General features: G+C 33.3%; 1 protein-coding gene across 2 annotated transcripts in view; it reads right to left on the bottom strand.

The window, feature by feature from the left end:
• LOC118185082 (ETS homologous factor-like) overlaps positions 1-18,544 on the bottom strand; it is a 148,971-nt gene that overhangs the window by 54,390 nt on the left and 76,037 nt on the right. For both annotated transcript variants that reach the window (XM_085810078.1, XM_085810079.1), the window contains exon 2: positions 4,775-4,853. In XM_085810078.1, coding sequence (XP_085666204.1) covers positions 4,775-4,853 — 79 coding nt within the window. The remainder of the gene's footprint in view (positions 1-4,774; positions 4,854-18,544) is intronic.

The following is an 18,544-nucleotide window of genomic DNA, read 5'->3' as shown; positions in this document are numbered from 1 at the left end:
CAAATTTCGTTATTTTAAAAAATATTTTAACTCTTTACCTGTATAATATTAGAAGCCAGTTCTTTTATTGTTATGTGTTTCTATATGAGTAGATTCAAACATATTTTTTCATAAAAATTGGGAGTTCAATGTGTGAAGACATTCCTTGTCCTCCACGAAGACATCCCCCCTTCTTAGGCAGGCAGGCGTCGTGTGCTTTGCGTTCATAAACTGTATTAAACTGATTTTTATGTGTAACATACTTTATTGGAATCAGTTTCGTTACATTACAGAGGTTGAGTTTTGCAATGTGCTTTATAAATCTTATTCGCTGTCATTACTATCTGATACTGCCAAATGTTGTTCTTATGATATTACAAAAATTCCAGTCTTAATTGAAAAGGTATTTAAGCTTTAGACTGAGATTAAATTTCAAGAAATTTGCTAAGAGTTATTTGAAAAATACAAAGGGAAGACTTATTTAATCAACACTCGTTGATAATTTTTAACCCATCGTTCAGTAGTTAGCGCTGTTAACACTACATCTCACTTCTTTTGGGTCCTAGAATAATCGAAACTCTCATCAAGTTAAAAAATTCTGGAGATTAAACTTACTTGATAGTTAAAGCAAACTAAATCTTGCAGGGAATTAAAATTGTTTAATTTGATGTTAAGTACATGAACACCGAGAAACTATTTTGGTATTTACGTATTTGCACAATCACTTTGCCGATTATTTTCGGAAGGAAAAGAGCGATGGGATATAATTGCCAAATATTATTTATTACATAAATACATACATATTATTTTATACGCATTTTATGTTTTTATTAGGTGTTAATACCGAAAATCAATTAACATACAAGATACATATACGAACCTACATATACAGTATTTTTTCCCTTTTATTTTGGTAGAAATAAGAAAGGATTCAAAACAATTGTTCCTTGCATTGATTTATGGCAAAATATTTTTTTCTTGCAAAAGTTTTACAGCAGTTTATTCTCCTACTAGCAAATCCCATAAGCTGGCATTTTAAAACTGAGTTTAAGACAAAAAAATTATCACGATTTATTTATAAAACTGTTGGAATCTGAAACATAACGAAAAGAACGGTTGGGAAAATAGTGAAATTGCTTTTTAAAGCTGAAAAATTTTTATGAACGTGGTTATTAAAGTTTAGCACAGTCTGAAAATTTGGGGATGACTTCTGCTAAGGTGATTCTGTTTATACGTATGTAGCTTCATTTTTGATAAGATTCGCCTTTCCGTTATATCTTCATATTCGTTAAGGAGCTAATAAATTTTAAAATTCATGTCGCTTCAGTATAATTGTCTGCAGTTTCTACTATATCTATATAATTATATGTAACTTCTATGATGCTACGGGAATCAGAATACCAGCTATTTTTTACACGAATCTAAATTATTGTGTGATTAAATGTATTTATATTACTTGCACTGTGACATAAGTAATTTATATTATATTGTGCGCCGCTGGGAGTGTCATCTGCTTGAGGTATTAACCTGAAGACATTTGATGCCACGTCTGTGTATCATATTTATATCCTATACGTTAGAATAAGGTTCACGGAATAATGCAACATACAGTTCTATACATAATAATGCAAAATTTCAAGAAACTAAATCATAACCTGTTTGGCAGGAATAGATTATGAATTTAATTTTAACTTATTAGAAATTTTTTAATAAATATATAATATTGGAACATAAGTTTTCAGTAATCTTTATTTCGATCCCCAAATATTTTCGCAAACTTTGCGCAAGTAAGCAAATGCTAAATTATGAAATATTAATTTTAAATGATTGTAGTTTTAAACGTTGTATATTTTTGATGTTAGGTATTGCAATTGATTTTTGATGTTACATAATTTGTAATGGTTAACTATTTTTCCGTTATCTTTCTCTTTCTTTCTTTCTTCTTTCTTTCTATTTTTAATTGCAAATGATTGTATAAAAGAAATGGCACTTTCTGGTTAAAGGGCTCCGCTTCAAGCCAAACGTATATATCGGAGCGAAATCTAACTAGATAGCCTTCCTAAAGCTATACGTAGCTCCATGAAAAGAAGGAACATTTTATGAAATCCAAAATAAATGATAATAATAATGAAAGACAAATAGAAAAATTCACGAATAAGAAAAGTATATGATGTACGTATTTTATCATATTAATTTCAAATTTCACAGGAGGTATAAAGATACCGATTTCATTTAATACTGCCGTTACTTTTTGTATTTTATGCAATTAAATAGGTGGTGACGAGCAGTTTCGCGCTGACGAATTTTTTGTCATTTTGCACCCCGTACAAACTTTCAACAATTTGTATATGGCATCTAATATCAGGGTTAATAAAGTCGTATTTATGATTAACCTAAAAATGTTCATATTCAGTAGTAGCTATTATCCACTTTCCAACAATCAGAGACTAGGTCAGGTTACTTGAACTCGGCAAACCACACTGGGGTATCTGCTTAGAGCAGTGATTCTCAACCTTTTTTTTTTTTTTTTTTTTTTTTTGTCGCGGCACACTTTTAACGATTTCAAAATTTGGCGGCACACAAAGAAAAAGATAAGTTTAAAAGTTGTTTACTTAAATATAATATACACTGTGTAAAATAGTTTATGATAATAATTTTGAATGTAAAATAAAATAATATGTACCTCAAAAACATCAATACGTTTATTAAAGGATTAATTACAAGTTAATAATAAGAATACATTTAATGAGACATTTGAGCTTGATGTTTTTGCTAATTTCATTTATGTTTGGTAGTAAAAATGACAATGCTACTCTCATATCGTCTTCTACATTTAACAGTCTCCATCTTTTTTTCGTTTTCATGTTGGTTAATACTGGAAATGCGAATTCACATAAATAAGATGTAGAAAACTGTAATAATATTTTTAAGGCCTTTTTTGGCCATCATGTGATAATCGCATCTAATGATAATCCAAAAGAAATTAATTGACTCTTCCTAATAGTTTAAAATTAAATATCGATTATTAGAAAGCGAAATTAGTTCTTCCTCATCGTTCAAGGTAAACAGTATACAGGAAAAAGTATACAGGAGTCTTCGTCATCAAAATCGGCTTGGATACCACAATTGGATACCACGCTTATTAATGTCTTAAAAACCGAATTTCGCCCATTATCATGTGTACCGTATATTAGAATTAAACCCATTATAACCCATTTCTAAAATTAAACCCATTTCTAAAATTTGGCGGCACACAAAAGTGCCGCGGCACGGTGGTTGGGAATCACCTTCTCTCAGGCAGATAGCATTGGTGTGCTTTGCTGTAACATAATAACTCCAAACCCATTGCAAATGCATCCATTTTTTTTTTTCAGTGAAGTTATCTCGAATGAATACACAGGTCAATAAATCAATACAGCAAAATGGCTTCTGTGGATATAATATGGGTAATAGCTTCTGTGGATATAATATGGGTAGTAGCTTCTGTGGATATAATATGGGTAATAGCTTCTTTGGATAATAGCTTGAAGATTGTCAAATATTGTTATTTCCGCTTGAAAAAAGAGTTTGGATTAATTAGATTTAGCAAAGCACACGAATGCTGTTGGCTTAATTGTAATTGTCAGACTTGTTATTCTCAGACTGCTAGCTTGGTGAAAGTTTTCTTCGTATCCTTAACAATTCGAACTGACTACATGAATATTTTCCCTGCTGCAGATACGAGATAGTTGCGGCTAAGTAATAAATTCTTGGCGAAAGTCGTTCTGGTGTATACTAAACACGAACCGGGTTCCTAGTTATGATCCCTCCGGACAGATTCAGCGTAGGTTAAACTCTATATGGCTAGAAAAACGGATCAATAGATTTCATTATTCTATCCATACAGAGTTGAGATGATCGATCTGTTGAGACGAGGTCAGCAAAGGCTTTGGGACACAACTCCTTCTTTTCTGCTTATATGTAGTAGTTGCCCGGGATCAAGTTGAGGCTGGTAAGGCTTCGAGCTATTGTATTGTTTTATCCTTGTTATGAGAGCTTTTCGTCTACTGCCTTATACGAAGAAGACCCACAGTTATCTTAGTTAACAGGAGTGAAAATAAAAAACTGCTTCTTCCTCGAAGCATTATCTTTCTCGGCTGCATGTACGTAGGTCTTTTCTTCCTCCATGGTCAGTCCACCTCAACATGGCGGGTGACGAGCTCTTTATTTTCAGAAACAGCCGGTGAGCCCAAACGTATCGAATGTCAAACTGGGCCGAGATAGTTTAGTTCTCTCTCGGTAGTTCGCTGTGTGTACACAGGAAGACTCCAGGCGCTTCTGCATAACAACGTCGTCGATTTCTGAAATTCTCCTCTGCTGATAAGATAGATCTAGCGACTGAAGGAGCGGTCATGCGACGAAGCCATATTATAAGCTGTTTTCTCAGCTGGATGAGAGGAGAGCCTAGATAGCTTCGCAATCATATATGAACTGTTACGAGTTTCATTTCTTAGTAGTTTAATCCTAAGAGAAGTAAGTTATTGAAGTTAGTTCTTTTTCGAAAGCACGGAACCATCAAATCATCTACGAATATAAGTATCCCTAAATATTATTTTATTTTTTATTATATTAAGTTTTGTTATGTTGAAGTGAATTTTCACTTTAGAGCTTAGGGGTATAATCAAAGGGAAAAAACATTTGAAGTTAAAAGGATATAAATATATGAATAAAAAAATAAGTAAAACCTTTTAGAGACGATCAAAATGTTCTATGCATTAAAAGTTAAGTTATAAGTATTTAAGTGTAACACTCTCACCTCTAAAGGAGGAAGCCCTGGAGGTTCAGGAGCCAGCATTATCTTAGTAGTTGGTAATCCTGGGTGATGACGATACTGACTGAAAGAGAAAAAAGTAATCAATTATAGTGTTCGAGGATGGAGCTTTCCTACATTTTTTACGAAAAAAATGGATGTTCTGAAAGACTTTCATTGTTTTTTTTTATTTATGCTTAAATTATGCTAAAAGCAACCCGGAATATATTTATAAATCTGATAAAATAAAATATAATGAATATAAGATAAACAATATAGCGTTATTTAGCATGACTGGATGTAAAAGAGGTTTTTTTTTTATTTTATGGATACAGATTGACTAGTACTCCTTGAAATGTAGGGAACACACCAGCCAAATGTTTTTTACTGTTCAGCATGAGACTTCATTAGACGCACAGAATTACGTTATGTAAGATGATGATCTAATTAAATTAACTAAATTAAATTGGATCATGCCATACTTCCTAAGACAAGTCCTTTGTTACCATTTCCTCAGCAGTAATAACGCAGTTTTTGATATCACGTAGGTTTATGTACAGATAATCAAAGAAACACAACATCTTTAACAAAATTTCAAAGGAAGAGATCACAGCTTTGATTTGGTCATCAATTAAGTAAGCAAGAGAACGTTAAGTATTCAGATCCCTAAGCTTCTTATTTAATACTGAAGAGCCAAAGAAGCATTCCATTAAAAGAACAGGACATTTTAATATTTCGGGATTTACCTTTCCATTTTGTCTATAAAAAATCAGTACGCTATTACTAATACATACGGAATTATGCTCATCTGGAAATCGGGTCCATCATGTAAATAGATTTACATTACTTTATAACAGCTTTCAGTTAAAAGTCACGTTATTTGCCAGTGCTATTAACTTGATTAAGCCAATTTTACTAAGCGTATTACATTACAGCAATGTTTAAGAATCTTTTTTATTATTGTATACCAGTGATTGGGAAGTTTAGCATGAAGAAATAAGGCAAGATTTTGTTTTCCGTTTCATTCTTTAATCGTAGTTCTGGACATGGATGTATTAGAATGGACGTTTTATTTATATTTGATTCTAAACTTATATGAGAATTTGTTCATTAAGCGCATCTCAAACCATTCAAGCGGCTGTTTAATGGGTGAACTAGGCAAGCAAGAAATGATCAAAAAGAAGTTACTTAATTGGAAAAATATCCGTCTGAGTACTTTTAAATTAATCAGTTTATACAAATTACTTTCCTCAACAGCATGTGTGGGAAATGTGTTTTTTTTCCTTTTAATGAATTTAAATTAAGCGTTACACCTTGGTTTATTTAGACAGCATGTAAAAAAGGCAATAAGACATAAAAAGTAGCAAATGCATCAATATTCATGATTTTATCGTAATACGAGATTGCTTCAACCTTCAATAACAAGACGATAAATTCTAAGAGAGACTTTTCAAGCATTGTCAAAAGTATTACTTATTTATTAATGGTAAATGCTGAGATTACATATTGCTTTTAATCTTTTAAAATCAAAATATTAAGCAATAAAATAAAAAAAAAATCCAGTGTTGTAGAGTTATTAAGTCATTAAGTTATATGTAAAAAGGTAAAAAATGTGCAATGCCCTCACTGAGACCCGAACTCTGAATCTCTCGAATCTCTGTGCTTCCAATTAGGCCACGAAGGCATGCGAAAAAGGAAGGAGAAAATACCTTATAATATATTTCAGCAGTTAAATGAAGACTCAACTGCAGTTAGGGCTTCAGTTCACGAAAGACGGATAATTGTTCCTATCAAAAGAAGATTTCAACCCTGATTATGTCATATTTTATGAAATATGAAATTTCTTATGTATCAAGGAAGACGCCTAGCTTTAGAAGAGGCTAATAATGCGTTCCGAAAATACGCATTATTTTAAATAAATGATGAGTTTGTTGTGTGAATGAGAAAACAAGCCATACGTTAAATTCAATTTTCGCTTTAAAAAATATTTCGGTTAGAAAAATAAATTTGGTTAAAGTTAGATTGCTGTTATCAATGTCAACAGGAATAATACATCTTGGTATTTTATAATAAATTATGCAGCTAGAGAAAAAAAATATGAACACACGTCATTATGCGCGATGGCTTATGGCAAATTATCAGCTCTATATTTATGACATTTTCAATCTTATCATTCTTACTAATTTAATTTATTCGCAATTAGAGGATAATAATGATAAAGTTTTATGCCGAAAGCTCAAAGTTGGGCTGAAACTTTCAGTCGGCGTTAGATTATGTAAAATGATTGTTTTGAATGACTTCTGAGGATTTTCCGCTTTGTCAGGTAATGCCTCGCAGGTTACTCCATCAAGTAGCTTTCGAAACGAAGGGATAGTTACTGCGGGAGGCCATCAATCCTTCTCAGCTCCAGTAAACGTTACATAGAGTACTTGCGAAATAGCTGATTGTCTGTCACGTCGACCATTAATAACTCAGTATACCCATCCACTTTCCCTCAGACGGATTAGACAGCTACTCTCGCCAGTCAGACAGAAGTGATTTCCACAAACGTCGAATAACTAAAGAGATGCATGCGATTTCACCTTCATTTTACTATAGTGCATTTCAGAATAAAATTTCGAACCTTCCAGAATAGAAAAGATGAAAATAGGAAATGAAGGTCTTCGGTGAAAGCAATGGGATAAGTACAAGTAAAAAGAGGAGTTGCAGTGCGTTTTATTTCTTATTTAAAATCTGCGACTAATTATTTGTTATGCTGGTTTGACATTGATTTCTTGAATAATTTGTTGAAACTGGAATTGATGAGAAGCTTGTTTATTACCTGTATGTAATTCTTGCTCATTTGTGCATTTAAGGAGATGATATGTAAATACGTTAAATATCTTATCTTCACCTCGTAGATAATTAAATTGTGTTGCTCAGTACTTGTAATTCAATTTCAGTTACTGCGCAGTTGAGATAGAAAGCAAAACTGAGGACCCATGCGTATTTACGGGTATTCAGTAATTACTTTTGCTGAAATAAAATGCTCATGAACTGGCCATAAAATATTGACTGTAAGTCAGAGATCAAGTGACTCTTTTAGGCTTGTAAGGAATATTAATTAAATTAGAAACTCGCAATGCTTTCTGACAATTACTTGGTTATTGCTAATATTAACAGTATAACAGATGCCCAGCTTCCCCCCTTTTTTTTTTTTTTCTCTTATAAATATTCTTCTTAAAGTTGCAATAATATACTAAACCTTAGTTTTTCCTGTAGGGTAATTATTTTTCTTGTAGTAATAATTAATTATTTATTGCGTAGGTAGATGTCTGCGTAATAATTTTAAAGTTTTTCATATATTTAATAGTCATTCATAAAATTATGAGTAATTCAAAGCGGATGTTATTTATTGAGCTTAAACTCGATTTTAAAGGTATATTGAAGATAGAATCAAGATTTCAAGATAGATAGATTTTGTCGAACACTTTACATCTAAAAAATTAAGAATTCGAACTAACTTATCGGTTTATTTTTTTATAATCAGTATTCAATTTTAATATTTTCATGGTTCTGAGTTTTTTCGATGTTATTAATAGAGTTTATAAGCCTTTGTTTAAGTTTAAAAAATAATCATGAATTCAAATTAATTCAGATCAATATAGACAAGTCCTTTGTTACCGTTTCCTCAGCAGTAATAACGCAGTTTTTGATATCACGTAGGTTTATGTACAGATAATCAAAGAAACACAACATCTTTAACAAAATTTCAAAGGAAGAGATCACAGCTTTGATTTGGTCATCAATTTAGTAAGCAAGAGAACATTAAGTATTCAGAACCCTAAGCTTCTTATTTAATACTGAAGAGCCAAAGAAGCATTCCATTAAAAGAACAGGACATTTTAATATTTCGGGATTTACCTTTCCATTTTGCCTATAAAAAATCAGTACGCTATTACTAATACATACGGAATTATGCTCATCTGGAAATCGGGTCCATCATGTAAATAGATTTACATTACTTTATAACAGCTTTCAGTTAAAAGTCACGTTATTTGCCAGTGCTATTAACTTGATTAAGCCAATTTTACTAAGCGTATTACATTACAGCAATGTTTAAGAATCTTTTTTATTATTGTATACCAGTGATTGGGGAGTTTAGCATGAAGAAATAAGGCAAGGTTTTGTTTTCCGTTTCATTCTTTAATCGTAGTTCTGGACATGGATGTATTAGAATGGACGTTTTATTTATATTTGATTCTAAACTTATATGAGAATTTGTTCATTAAGCGCATCTCAAACCATTCAAGCGGCTGTTTAATGGATGAACTAGGCAAGCAAGAAATGATAGACAAAAAGAAGTTACTTAATTGGAAAAATATCCGTCTGAGTACTTTTAAATTAATCAGTTTATACAAATTACTTTCCTCAACAGCATGTGTGGGAAATGTGTTTTTTTCGTTTTAATGAATTTAAATTAAGCATTACACCTTGGTTTATTTAGACAGCATGTAAAAAAAGGCAATAAGACATAAAAAGGAGCAAATGCATCAATATCCATGATTTTATCGCTTATTAGAGCAGTTCGCTTAAATTCTTAGCTAGGAAAATTTCACGTTCAAAACTTTTTTTTTGGTTAAAAAAAATCGCCTAAAATTCTTTCTTTTGTTGTTACAGCGACTATAAAATTTTAACCTTATTACGCAGATCTACAGTTATAAATGACTCTCAAGCAGAACTGCGCATATGATGAAAATACTGAAAAAGAAATGTTAAAGTGAAATTTATATCGTTTAAAAGGACTGAGAGCTTAATAGAATTTATTGTTTAAAATGAAATTCCGAAGTTTAACAGACTTAATGACTGCTTTCAGTTTTATACAGAATTAGTATAAATATAGAGGTTACATCAGAAGTCACTAAACGTTTTAAAAATTCATTTAACGTGAACTAGTTATTGTATGATGATGCAAATTCATGTTATTAATTAAGTTTCATGTTTGAAATTAAAATTCATGTTTTGAACTTGGAGTTCTTTTGAAAGCAAGAAAATTTGCGTTCTTGCTGATAGACGGCGTTGAACTACCTTCCGATCACCTTCAGATGATATTTCACGAAAAGAAGCTTCCTTAAATATCTTATAATTGTTTCACAACACAATGTATCACATTACCAGATGTTCAGTGTGTTACCACCACAGAAGATTCTTTTCTGCAAAGGTGCAATTACACCTTTTACAGTTGTATTAAGCGTATATGGATATTTAGAAGTACTTCACGGCGAATAGTACGTTTAAATGTGTTAGAATTACATGATATAGAGCCTTGATTTCTATAGATTCCCAACCAAAAGCCCGCGGGTTTCAAGTCTGATAATTTAAAAAGCCAGACTATACGGCATAAGTTCCGTACCGAAAGTCCTTTAGAGGAATTAAAGAACGAATCGGTCGCTTGGGTCTTAACGCCGTTATGAAGAATTGTTTTATAAGATCTGCAAAGTGAGGGGACCGCATCATCTGCATAAACGTGACAATTTCTATGAGAACATGGTGCTATGTTCTCATGTCATATTGCCAAGTAAAGCCCGTCAAAGCATATTGTCCAGCACGCTTGTTACACTTGTTGTACATGACTGTACAAAAAAGAATGGGCCATTTATGGACCACACAACTGCACCACATAAAGACTCGTGGCGAGTATAACGGGCTTGTTGGACGATGAATGCTCATATTCGGTAATCATGAGTATTACAACTTTCATAAAACAAAAAATGCGCTTTGTCTTTCCAACATGTGTTCAGAATTCACTGTAGATCATAAACAACTTTTTTCAATACCCACGGAAGAATATTCCGCCTGCTGGTGGATATTACGAGTTTACAGGGATACAATTATAACACACAGTATAGGATCTGCAGCATTGATGAATTAGGTAGATTCATAGTTCTTGAAAACTCTGAGCACTACTGACTCCACTGATTGATTATATTACTACTAAGGACTCCATTTATGCTTATAATAAGATTTGCATAGTAATCGACCAACGACGGTTCTTCTACTGTTAACTCCAATACGTAACACTTCCAGTGTTCTCGAAAAATTGCACGAGAATATTTAGGGCTGTCACAACCATTAAATTTAGGTATGCTTTCAGTTTTTTTTATGTACTAAAATGCCGTATATATTAACAAAACACAGTTTACAACAGCTCTCAAAGCCCGTGAACTTAAACCACTATAAATATTTGAAGTTTTGGTGGTGGACAGCTTCATTTAAAAATAATATCATTTGCATGCCTATGAGGTTTTTTTAAGGGTGATGCTGGGGAAAAATATCCGAATTACTTATATGAAGTTTAGTACAAGGACATACTCCTACAATAATTCGTTCATTTTCAATAAATGTTAAAAATGTCTAGTTACTTTCCATGCATCCTTCCTTAAAAATAAAAACATCAGGTCAAATATAAAGTATTGAGCTTTCCTTAAACTTTCAGTGGATATAAGTAAAACTAGAGAAATAATAAATTATTATTAATTAAATAAATTTATTAAATTCATTTAATTAATAATAATAAATTTTGAAAATTTTGAAATAGTCATCTTCATAGAGTACGAAAAGTTTTCTCTCTCTAAAATCAGTGCATGTTGATACACTTAATATATCCTTGCAACTATTTTCGTACACGGAATTTACTGAAATATATAAGATATAAATTATGATAAAAAACAACATAAAAAATATTTTGCTATAAGTTTGTCTGCTGAATGATACGTTAAAGTATTTTTAGCTCTTTTACTTCAAGTCCTTAAAATTTTAATTCTTATTACGAATAACTATTATGTTTAGTTTTTGCTCATTTTAAATACTGAGTGTCCAAAATCTGTGTCAACCGCTAATACCCATAAGAACTGCAAGGACCATAAATTGTTGAGGAACACCCCCCCCCCAAAGCTCATAAGTACAGAGTTTTAATCCGTAGAAAGTAGTGGGTTAATCATGCTTATGCAAAGTAAACCATAGATTTTGAATTTAATTAGAGGCTTTTTTACTTACATTCGACTATACGATCTATATATAATATTTCAGCGTATATTTTCATTAGCTATCTTTGCACATCCACTTACCTCCGTACTAAAACTAGGGCCTGGGTTAGACATTTTGCCTCCAAATGCAGTCCGTGCGGTTTCTAAATTCTGCTGCTCTAAATTCTAAGAATTTTTCAGTCTTTAAATTTTGCTGCCCAATGTCTCTTCTGAATTCTAAAATTTTGCCATTCAGTGCAGCCACAGCCATTTTGTCAGGCGGTGCTGCCCATCTTGCTCCGGGACTGACTAAACAGGTAGGACAGTACTTATACGATTAAATACTATCAATGAGCGAAAAGTATTTTTCCAAATGTCGCCTAAAATTATGAAAAAGAATAACAAGAGCAATGAAATGGGAGCTTCTCGAAGCTTTTGTGGAATCTGATTTTGAATTGCAGAATGTCAGATTACTTATCCATTAAATACATTCCTCACAAATTTCATTATGCCTTTTTTCTTTCATTTAAGGCTTTGGATGAGATAATACTTTCAGCTGTTTTGATAAAGATAAATACTCGACTTTGCTTCTATACTGATTAAAGATGTTCTTTCATTACGAATTTATTAAGTATTAAGGATGTTTTCTCACTTTAGATTTGCTTCTCATTTTGCATGATGTATTTAATACCATGAAATTTATACATTTTAATCCGCTTAAGTAAAAAAAAAAGTTGCTTTATTAAAATTGGTTTCATAGCAGAAACTCGCCCTATCAGAAATATATCTCTAAATACTTTTCCTAGAAAGGAAGTATTTTAGTTGAGAAAATAAAAGAAGTTCGATAAATAAATTTATTTGGTTATTAGAAATACTGTTCATTCAAAGAAATGAGCAATTCATTTCAATTTACTTGTTTTGTAAAGCAATTGCGAAAGCACAGAATGCAGTATGATGTAAATTAAGTTACTTACAGGTAGTACTGTCAAATTAAAATGCACCGTATGCGATTATCCCTTACTTGCTAATTACAGTCAACCGACTTGGATAGCAACTCTAGGGCAAAACGACAAAGTTCATAAAACAATGTCTACCCATTTACTCTTCCTCTTCAGAGTCTTTACTCTGTCTAAAACCGAATTTTGAATTACATAGATAATTTTTTAATAGTTTACTTATTTGGAAATAGAAGATGAAAAAATATTCAACCTGTCAATGTAATGACGGTGTTTAAATTGTCAGTACTAGATGGGCATTGTCTGAGGAAGATGCAGCGCGAGCTACTTTCTACTGTATCTAATTTTAACTCATTCACGACGATTGGAGAATGCTAAAATGTGATCCAGAAATGCAATGAAAGGGTTTAAGGGCAGGTTAATGTGCAAGAGTGCATGAGATAATGTCAAAGGAAAATGTAACACGCTTAAATTAATAAACAAGTTATTTTGCAAGCATTATCATGTTATCTGCATTAATAGAAACTCATTTACACTTAGATGACAAATGATAATACAGGAAAAGCATCGTAGATCGTCAAAACGGCCCTTTTTATGATAAGGGCTGCAACAGATTGTCTAAATTTAGTAAGCTGTGATTTCCTTCTCTTTAGTATAAAATGAAAACAATTTAGTGAAAATGGAATAAATGTTAAAAAGTTCAGCTTGAAAAAGATCCAAGTTGATATAAGAGAAATTTGAAACAAGTGGAATTTAAATTCACACTTTTCATTTTAATGTAAAATAATTACATCCTGTCATTAATTTTAAGATAGAACTCATAAGAAAGTTACAGCTTTAAAATATTTCAAAAATTGTAGAACTGATTTTGCTGGAATTTCAACTTTACTTCCCACTGCTTCTCAACTGTTTACACAGCTCGGAAAGTGCGTTTAGTATGACTAGGATAATACAGTTAAACGAGAAAAATGCAAAACAAATAGAGAAAGCAGAGACGGAAATAAATGTAACACGAAAAGGTGAAAAGATATACATGTTATTCAGCTTTATGTAAGCATTATAAATCAAGCAGCTAATTGTCTAGACTATTCCCGTTGCTGGGAATCGAACGCATAGTTGCAAAGCCTTCCTTACACGACAAAAGCATATGGATATGGAGAAGTGCGGTGGACACCCATTATTTAACCATTGGACAATGTGGGTATTGTCCAGCCACACTAGATATCCAGATAATTCCACCCCACAGGACTTACAGGAGACCCTGCCAGGCGTTGCTTGCAATGCTTTGTATTTTACCACACCGCGGGCGATGTCTTTCTTTTTTTCTTAAATATACATTGATGTTTTTACAGTTAGTATCTTTCGCACTTACATGCTATGGAGGACAGCACCAGGTCTGCTTACATAAAATGTTTTAAGTAATAGCTTTCTTATATTATTCTAGGCTGTGCTGCATAGCTCAGAGCCTCTTGTGGACAGGGAGTACATTATAATTATGATTATTTTTCGGAGATGGTTGTTCTTGGTAGCGTATCTAATAAAGGGAGTCCCTTCACTCTCTGAATTCGGGACTTTTAGATGATGTTCAGCTGTGAGGGGGCGTTTGAATATATAATGTTCGGGACTGCCTCTTTCTTCATATGCACATTGATCTGAAGTTGTTAATTTCATTGCATAAAAGTACGTGGGAAAAGGGCCATGCCCTGATAAGAACCACGTTATTTCCCTTGTTATTAAACTGGGTGCTGTGCCTACTTTTGGGACAACTGATAAATCCTTCTTCCTTGTTCGGCGTAGTCCCACCAGTTCTGCCATTCAGCTTTAGATTTATTGCTTATGATTTTTTAAGGTGCGAGCCAGGCCATGGTACTGATAAATTTTGTGCATTTTGACCCCTAGCTGCTTCTTTGGCTAGGATGTCAGCCTTCTCGTTGCCTTTCGTCCCTGCATGCGTCTTCAGCCAAGTGACAAAGAGGTGTTGATGTTGTGATGCTGAAGTTCTTTCTGTAATCTCCTGGATTAATTTTGATCGGTGACTCGGGATTGCGATGGCATGCAATGGCTGAAAGACTGTCTATAAAGATATGTGCTGCTTTTAAGGAGTTTGTGATGCTGTATTTTATTGCTTCAAGGAGCGCTACTGTTTCTGCTTGGAATATACTATTTTGATTATCTAGGTGGAACTTCTGTTGTGTTGTCGAACTGGGACCTATGTAGATTTTGATTTGCCTTTACCTTATTCTAGGCCGAAACCGTCTGTATAGAGTTGGGGGGGGGAATTTCTTTTCACTTACTTCTTTTTTCATGCTTAATGTGATATTATTTTTCTTTCCTGGGTGGTGCTCATATGGGTGTGCCGGTGTCTCGCAATTCTCTGCTAAACGTTCTAATGATTTGTAATGGCTCTTCTTTCGTAGTTTTAGTACTGTTGTCTTATGGAATTATTGTTCAGTGCGTATAAAAAGTGGTGTGCTGTTAGCGATTTGGAAGAGTGTCGCATTTGATGTTGTTCTATAGTATCCCGTGTAGTTAAGAAGGAAGGCTCGCTGGATTGTATGAAGCTTTTTTTGCTTTCTTTTCGTCATTGGTTCTGCCCATATTGCTGCCCCGTATAGGGCAATCTTCTCGATTGCTGTATGGTAGATGAGGTTTTGGGTTGGTCTGCTCATTCCCCATCCAATTCCGTTCATTCGCTTTAGATTGGTTGCTGTTTTGGTGGTCTTGCTTTTAATATAGTCTAGATTGTCTATAAAGTTAAGTTTTTTGTCAATGATGACACCCAAGTATTTTAGGAAGTTAACAATTCTTATTTTAATTCCTTCTATTTCGAATCTTGGAAGTCTTGTTATCTTTTGTGAGGGTTTGGGGATAATTAAGTCACGTGATTTTCCTTGAGAAATTATTAGTTTTTGTTGTTTGCAAAGAGAGTTAAAAATTTCTAATGTACTGTTTACATTTCTTTGTAACTCATCTCTAGAGCTACCACTCACAACAAAAGCTATATCGTCCGCAAAAGCCGTGCACTTTTGAGTGTTGGGGACATTTGTGCTTTATGACTTCGTCAAACGTCAGGTTCCAAAAATCTGCACTTAAGCATGACTCCTGCGGGCAGCCTCTGACTTGTAATTTTTCAACTGTACGGTTGTTATTTATAATGACGCTGTGTCTGTTAGTGAAGTAATCTTGAAAAATTTTGTAAATGTGTTTTGGACAGTTCATGTATTTCAATGTGCTTAAAACCTCCGGCCACCAGAGGGAATCAAAGGCTTTTTGGAGGTCTAGTCACAGTACAGCCGAGTACAGATTCTTTACTTTATTTCCTTTTACCCGCTCTAGAATATCATTGATTGCATGTATAGTGCTCATATTCGGAGAGAACCGAACTGGCACGGACTTGCTGTGTTGGACTTCCTTATGTTATGCCTGAGACGGTTTGCTAGGGCTCTCTCAAGTAATTTCCCTATTGTAGGAAGAAGGTTTATTGGGCGATAAGAATCGCCCAATAAACCTTCTTAATCTTTGTTTAATCTTTGTTAAGTGGAACATAGTAAAACAAATCAGGACTATATATCTAAGAGCTATGCATTCGTGGAAGATTTTTCTAAGGGAAACTTGTTCTATTCCAGTTACTCATGGTGAAAACCACAAAAATACATTGGCTGGAAAATTTCAATTCACAACTGTAAAATATCATGTAACTTGAATGGTTTTATAATTAAGAACATGAAACTTGCACAAGCTTACCATTTTGTCATGCTTAACATACGTTTTATATCTGCAAAAATGAAATTGAAATATGAAGACGGGAAGGTTGATGTTGACTTGGATAGGAGAAATCTGTTGTTAAAATATTTTAGAGATGCTTAAAATTAATAAGAAATTAGAAAAAATAATGAGGTATGCAGGAACCTTAACCGAAACGTAAGTTTCACAACTATTATCAAGGTATGTATCAGACTGTCTAAGAGTTCCTGCAATGACAAAGTGTATTTATGATGAAAAGTGCCTTGAGGTTCCTGGAGAATGCTAGACGGGGGCTGCAGTGATGCCTTCCAGGGCGTCCTACGCATGTTCTGACAGATTTAAATCAAAAAATATGCGGGTCACTCCATTCGCTTGTTTCTTTCGCTCTTAAGATAATTAGTCACTAGTGTTAACGTGATGGAAACGGGTATTACCATCCATTAGGAGAAAGTTATTACTGATTCTCCCTTTAAACATATTGACATAAAGACCTAGAACCTCATCATTAAAAATTTCAGCATTTATAGCTGCACTGATAAAAATGCGTAAATCTGGGGGGGGGGTGCCATTACAAATTATGGGTCTTCTTGTATACAGCCCTCTTTTATGTAGCCTGTTATTCACGGTATATTTGCAGAGTCGAGTTTTTGTAAATCTTGCTAACTCCCATGCAGTACGGGCTGACGTCAGCTGTCTATATCTTTTAGCATTCGTTGTTAATTAACGGTCCTAAGAGTCTTTTGTGGCCCATTTGTGATCTTAACCTGGTTGTTTCCATATATCACCGGTGTTTTTAAACGGTTTCCAGATTTCTGATATGAAGCTTTTGGCTATTTTTAGGTCTTTACAGATCTGTGTCGGTGTGTGTCTTGCTTCCATTTTTCAAATCGCACGTCATTTCTCCCAATACGTCAAATGCCTTCTCAATGACAGGTTCCTTATTCCACATGAAAATTTTCATTCAGCTACTCTTACAATTCTTGAAATTAGAATATGAAGCACTTTTTACATTCATTTCCGTATGTGCTAAAGAACGGACGCCAAAATTTGGCATATTTCTGGGTAGCAAAGGAGAATCCCATTGAACACGTTGACCCTGACTACAAACCAACTATCTCTCATTAGATTTCACGTCATAAAATTAACACAAAACACCTTTTTTGTTTAATTTTCCCCATCAGTATTTCATTGCAGCTCGCTCATTCCTCGGGATTTCAGCCTTGATTCAACTACCGGTATTCAAGATTTTTTCCACTCTGTCTTTGGGTAAGGTATTTTCTCTCTCTTTGCCCCTTGCTTTCGTGGTGTACTTGAGAAGCACTTCCGGCTAACAGCCTGAAGGTTCGGAGTTCGAGTTCCGGCGAGTAACTCGAACTCCGAACTTCGAGTTTTTGTATATTTCCTGCTTTGAAATGCCTAATGACTCTACTATTTATGGCTCTAAGTTTTTCCTAAATGTTTTAATATTTTTATATTTTGGTTTAATGCACTTGCATACAGCCTTTTTTTATGTAGCCTGTTATTAACAGTATATCTGCAGATCAAAATCGAAAATTAGAAATTAGAAAAGCTATTTTGAAGTAACAAAATCGTAATTTTCAAATAGTATTATATTCATAACATTTGTTATCGAAAGGATCAATATTTGCTTATTTTTTATTAGTTCTCGTACTTTAACTGTTGTCTACTGAAAATCTGGTTCCCATACTAAAACGATTAAGGATAATTCGGCATCAGACCTAGATTGATCGATTTACACTAATCTGACATGTGCCCATTTATGGATTCACTTTTACATTGAGAAAAATGGAAGAAATTATGCCATTTTTTAACTGCCGTCTTGTGATAATAACGATTGGTGAACAGAGTTGGTTTCTAAAGATTTAGCTCTTAACTCCAAGCAAAGCATGTACATTTTCAATTAGTCTTTGTTCCGAAATTCTTATGCACACAGTTAAAATTTAATATTATGTTGATAACCCATAGATTTTGATTCCTATCAAATTTTGGGAAATATTTTCCAGTTTTCTATTGCTGATATAAAATAAATGTTTAACTTTGAATTTATTTAT

The sequence above is a fragment of the Stegodyphus dumicola genome, chromosome X2 (assembly GCF_044657685.1).
Source record: "Stegodyphus dumicola isolate Sdum_Otavi_A_Nest chromosome X2, ASM4465768v1".
NCBI classification, from domain to species: Eukaryota; Metazoa; Arthropoda; class Arachnida; order Araneae; family Eresidae; genus Stegodyphus; species Stegodyphus dumicola.
Note: the sequence above shows the minus strand (reverse complement) of the source record. Positions and strands in the feature narration are given on the sequence as shown.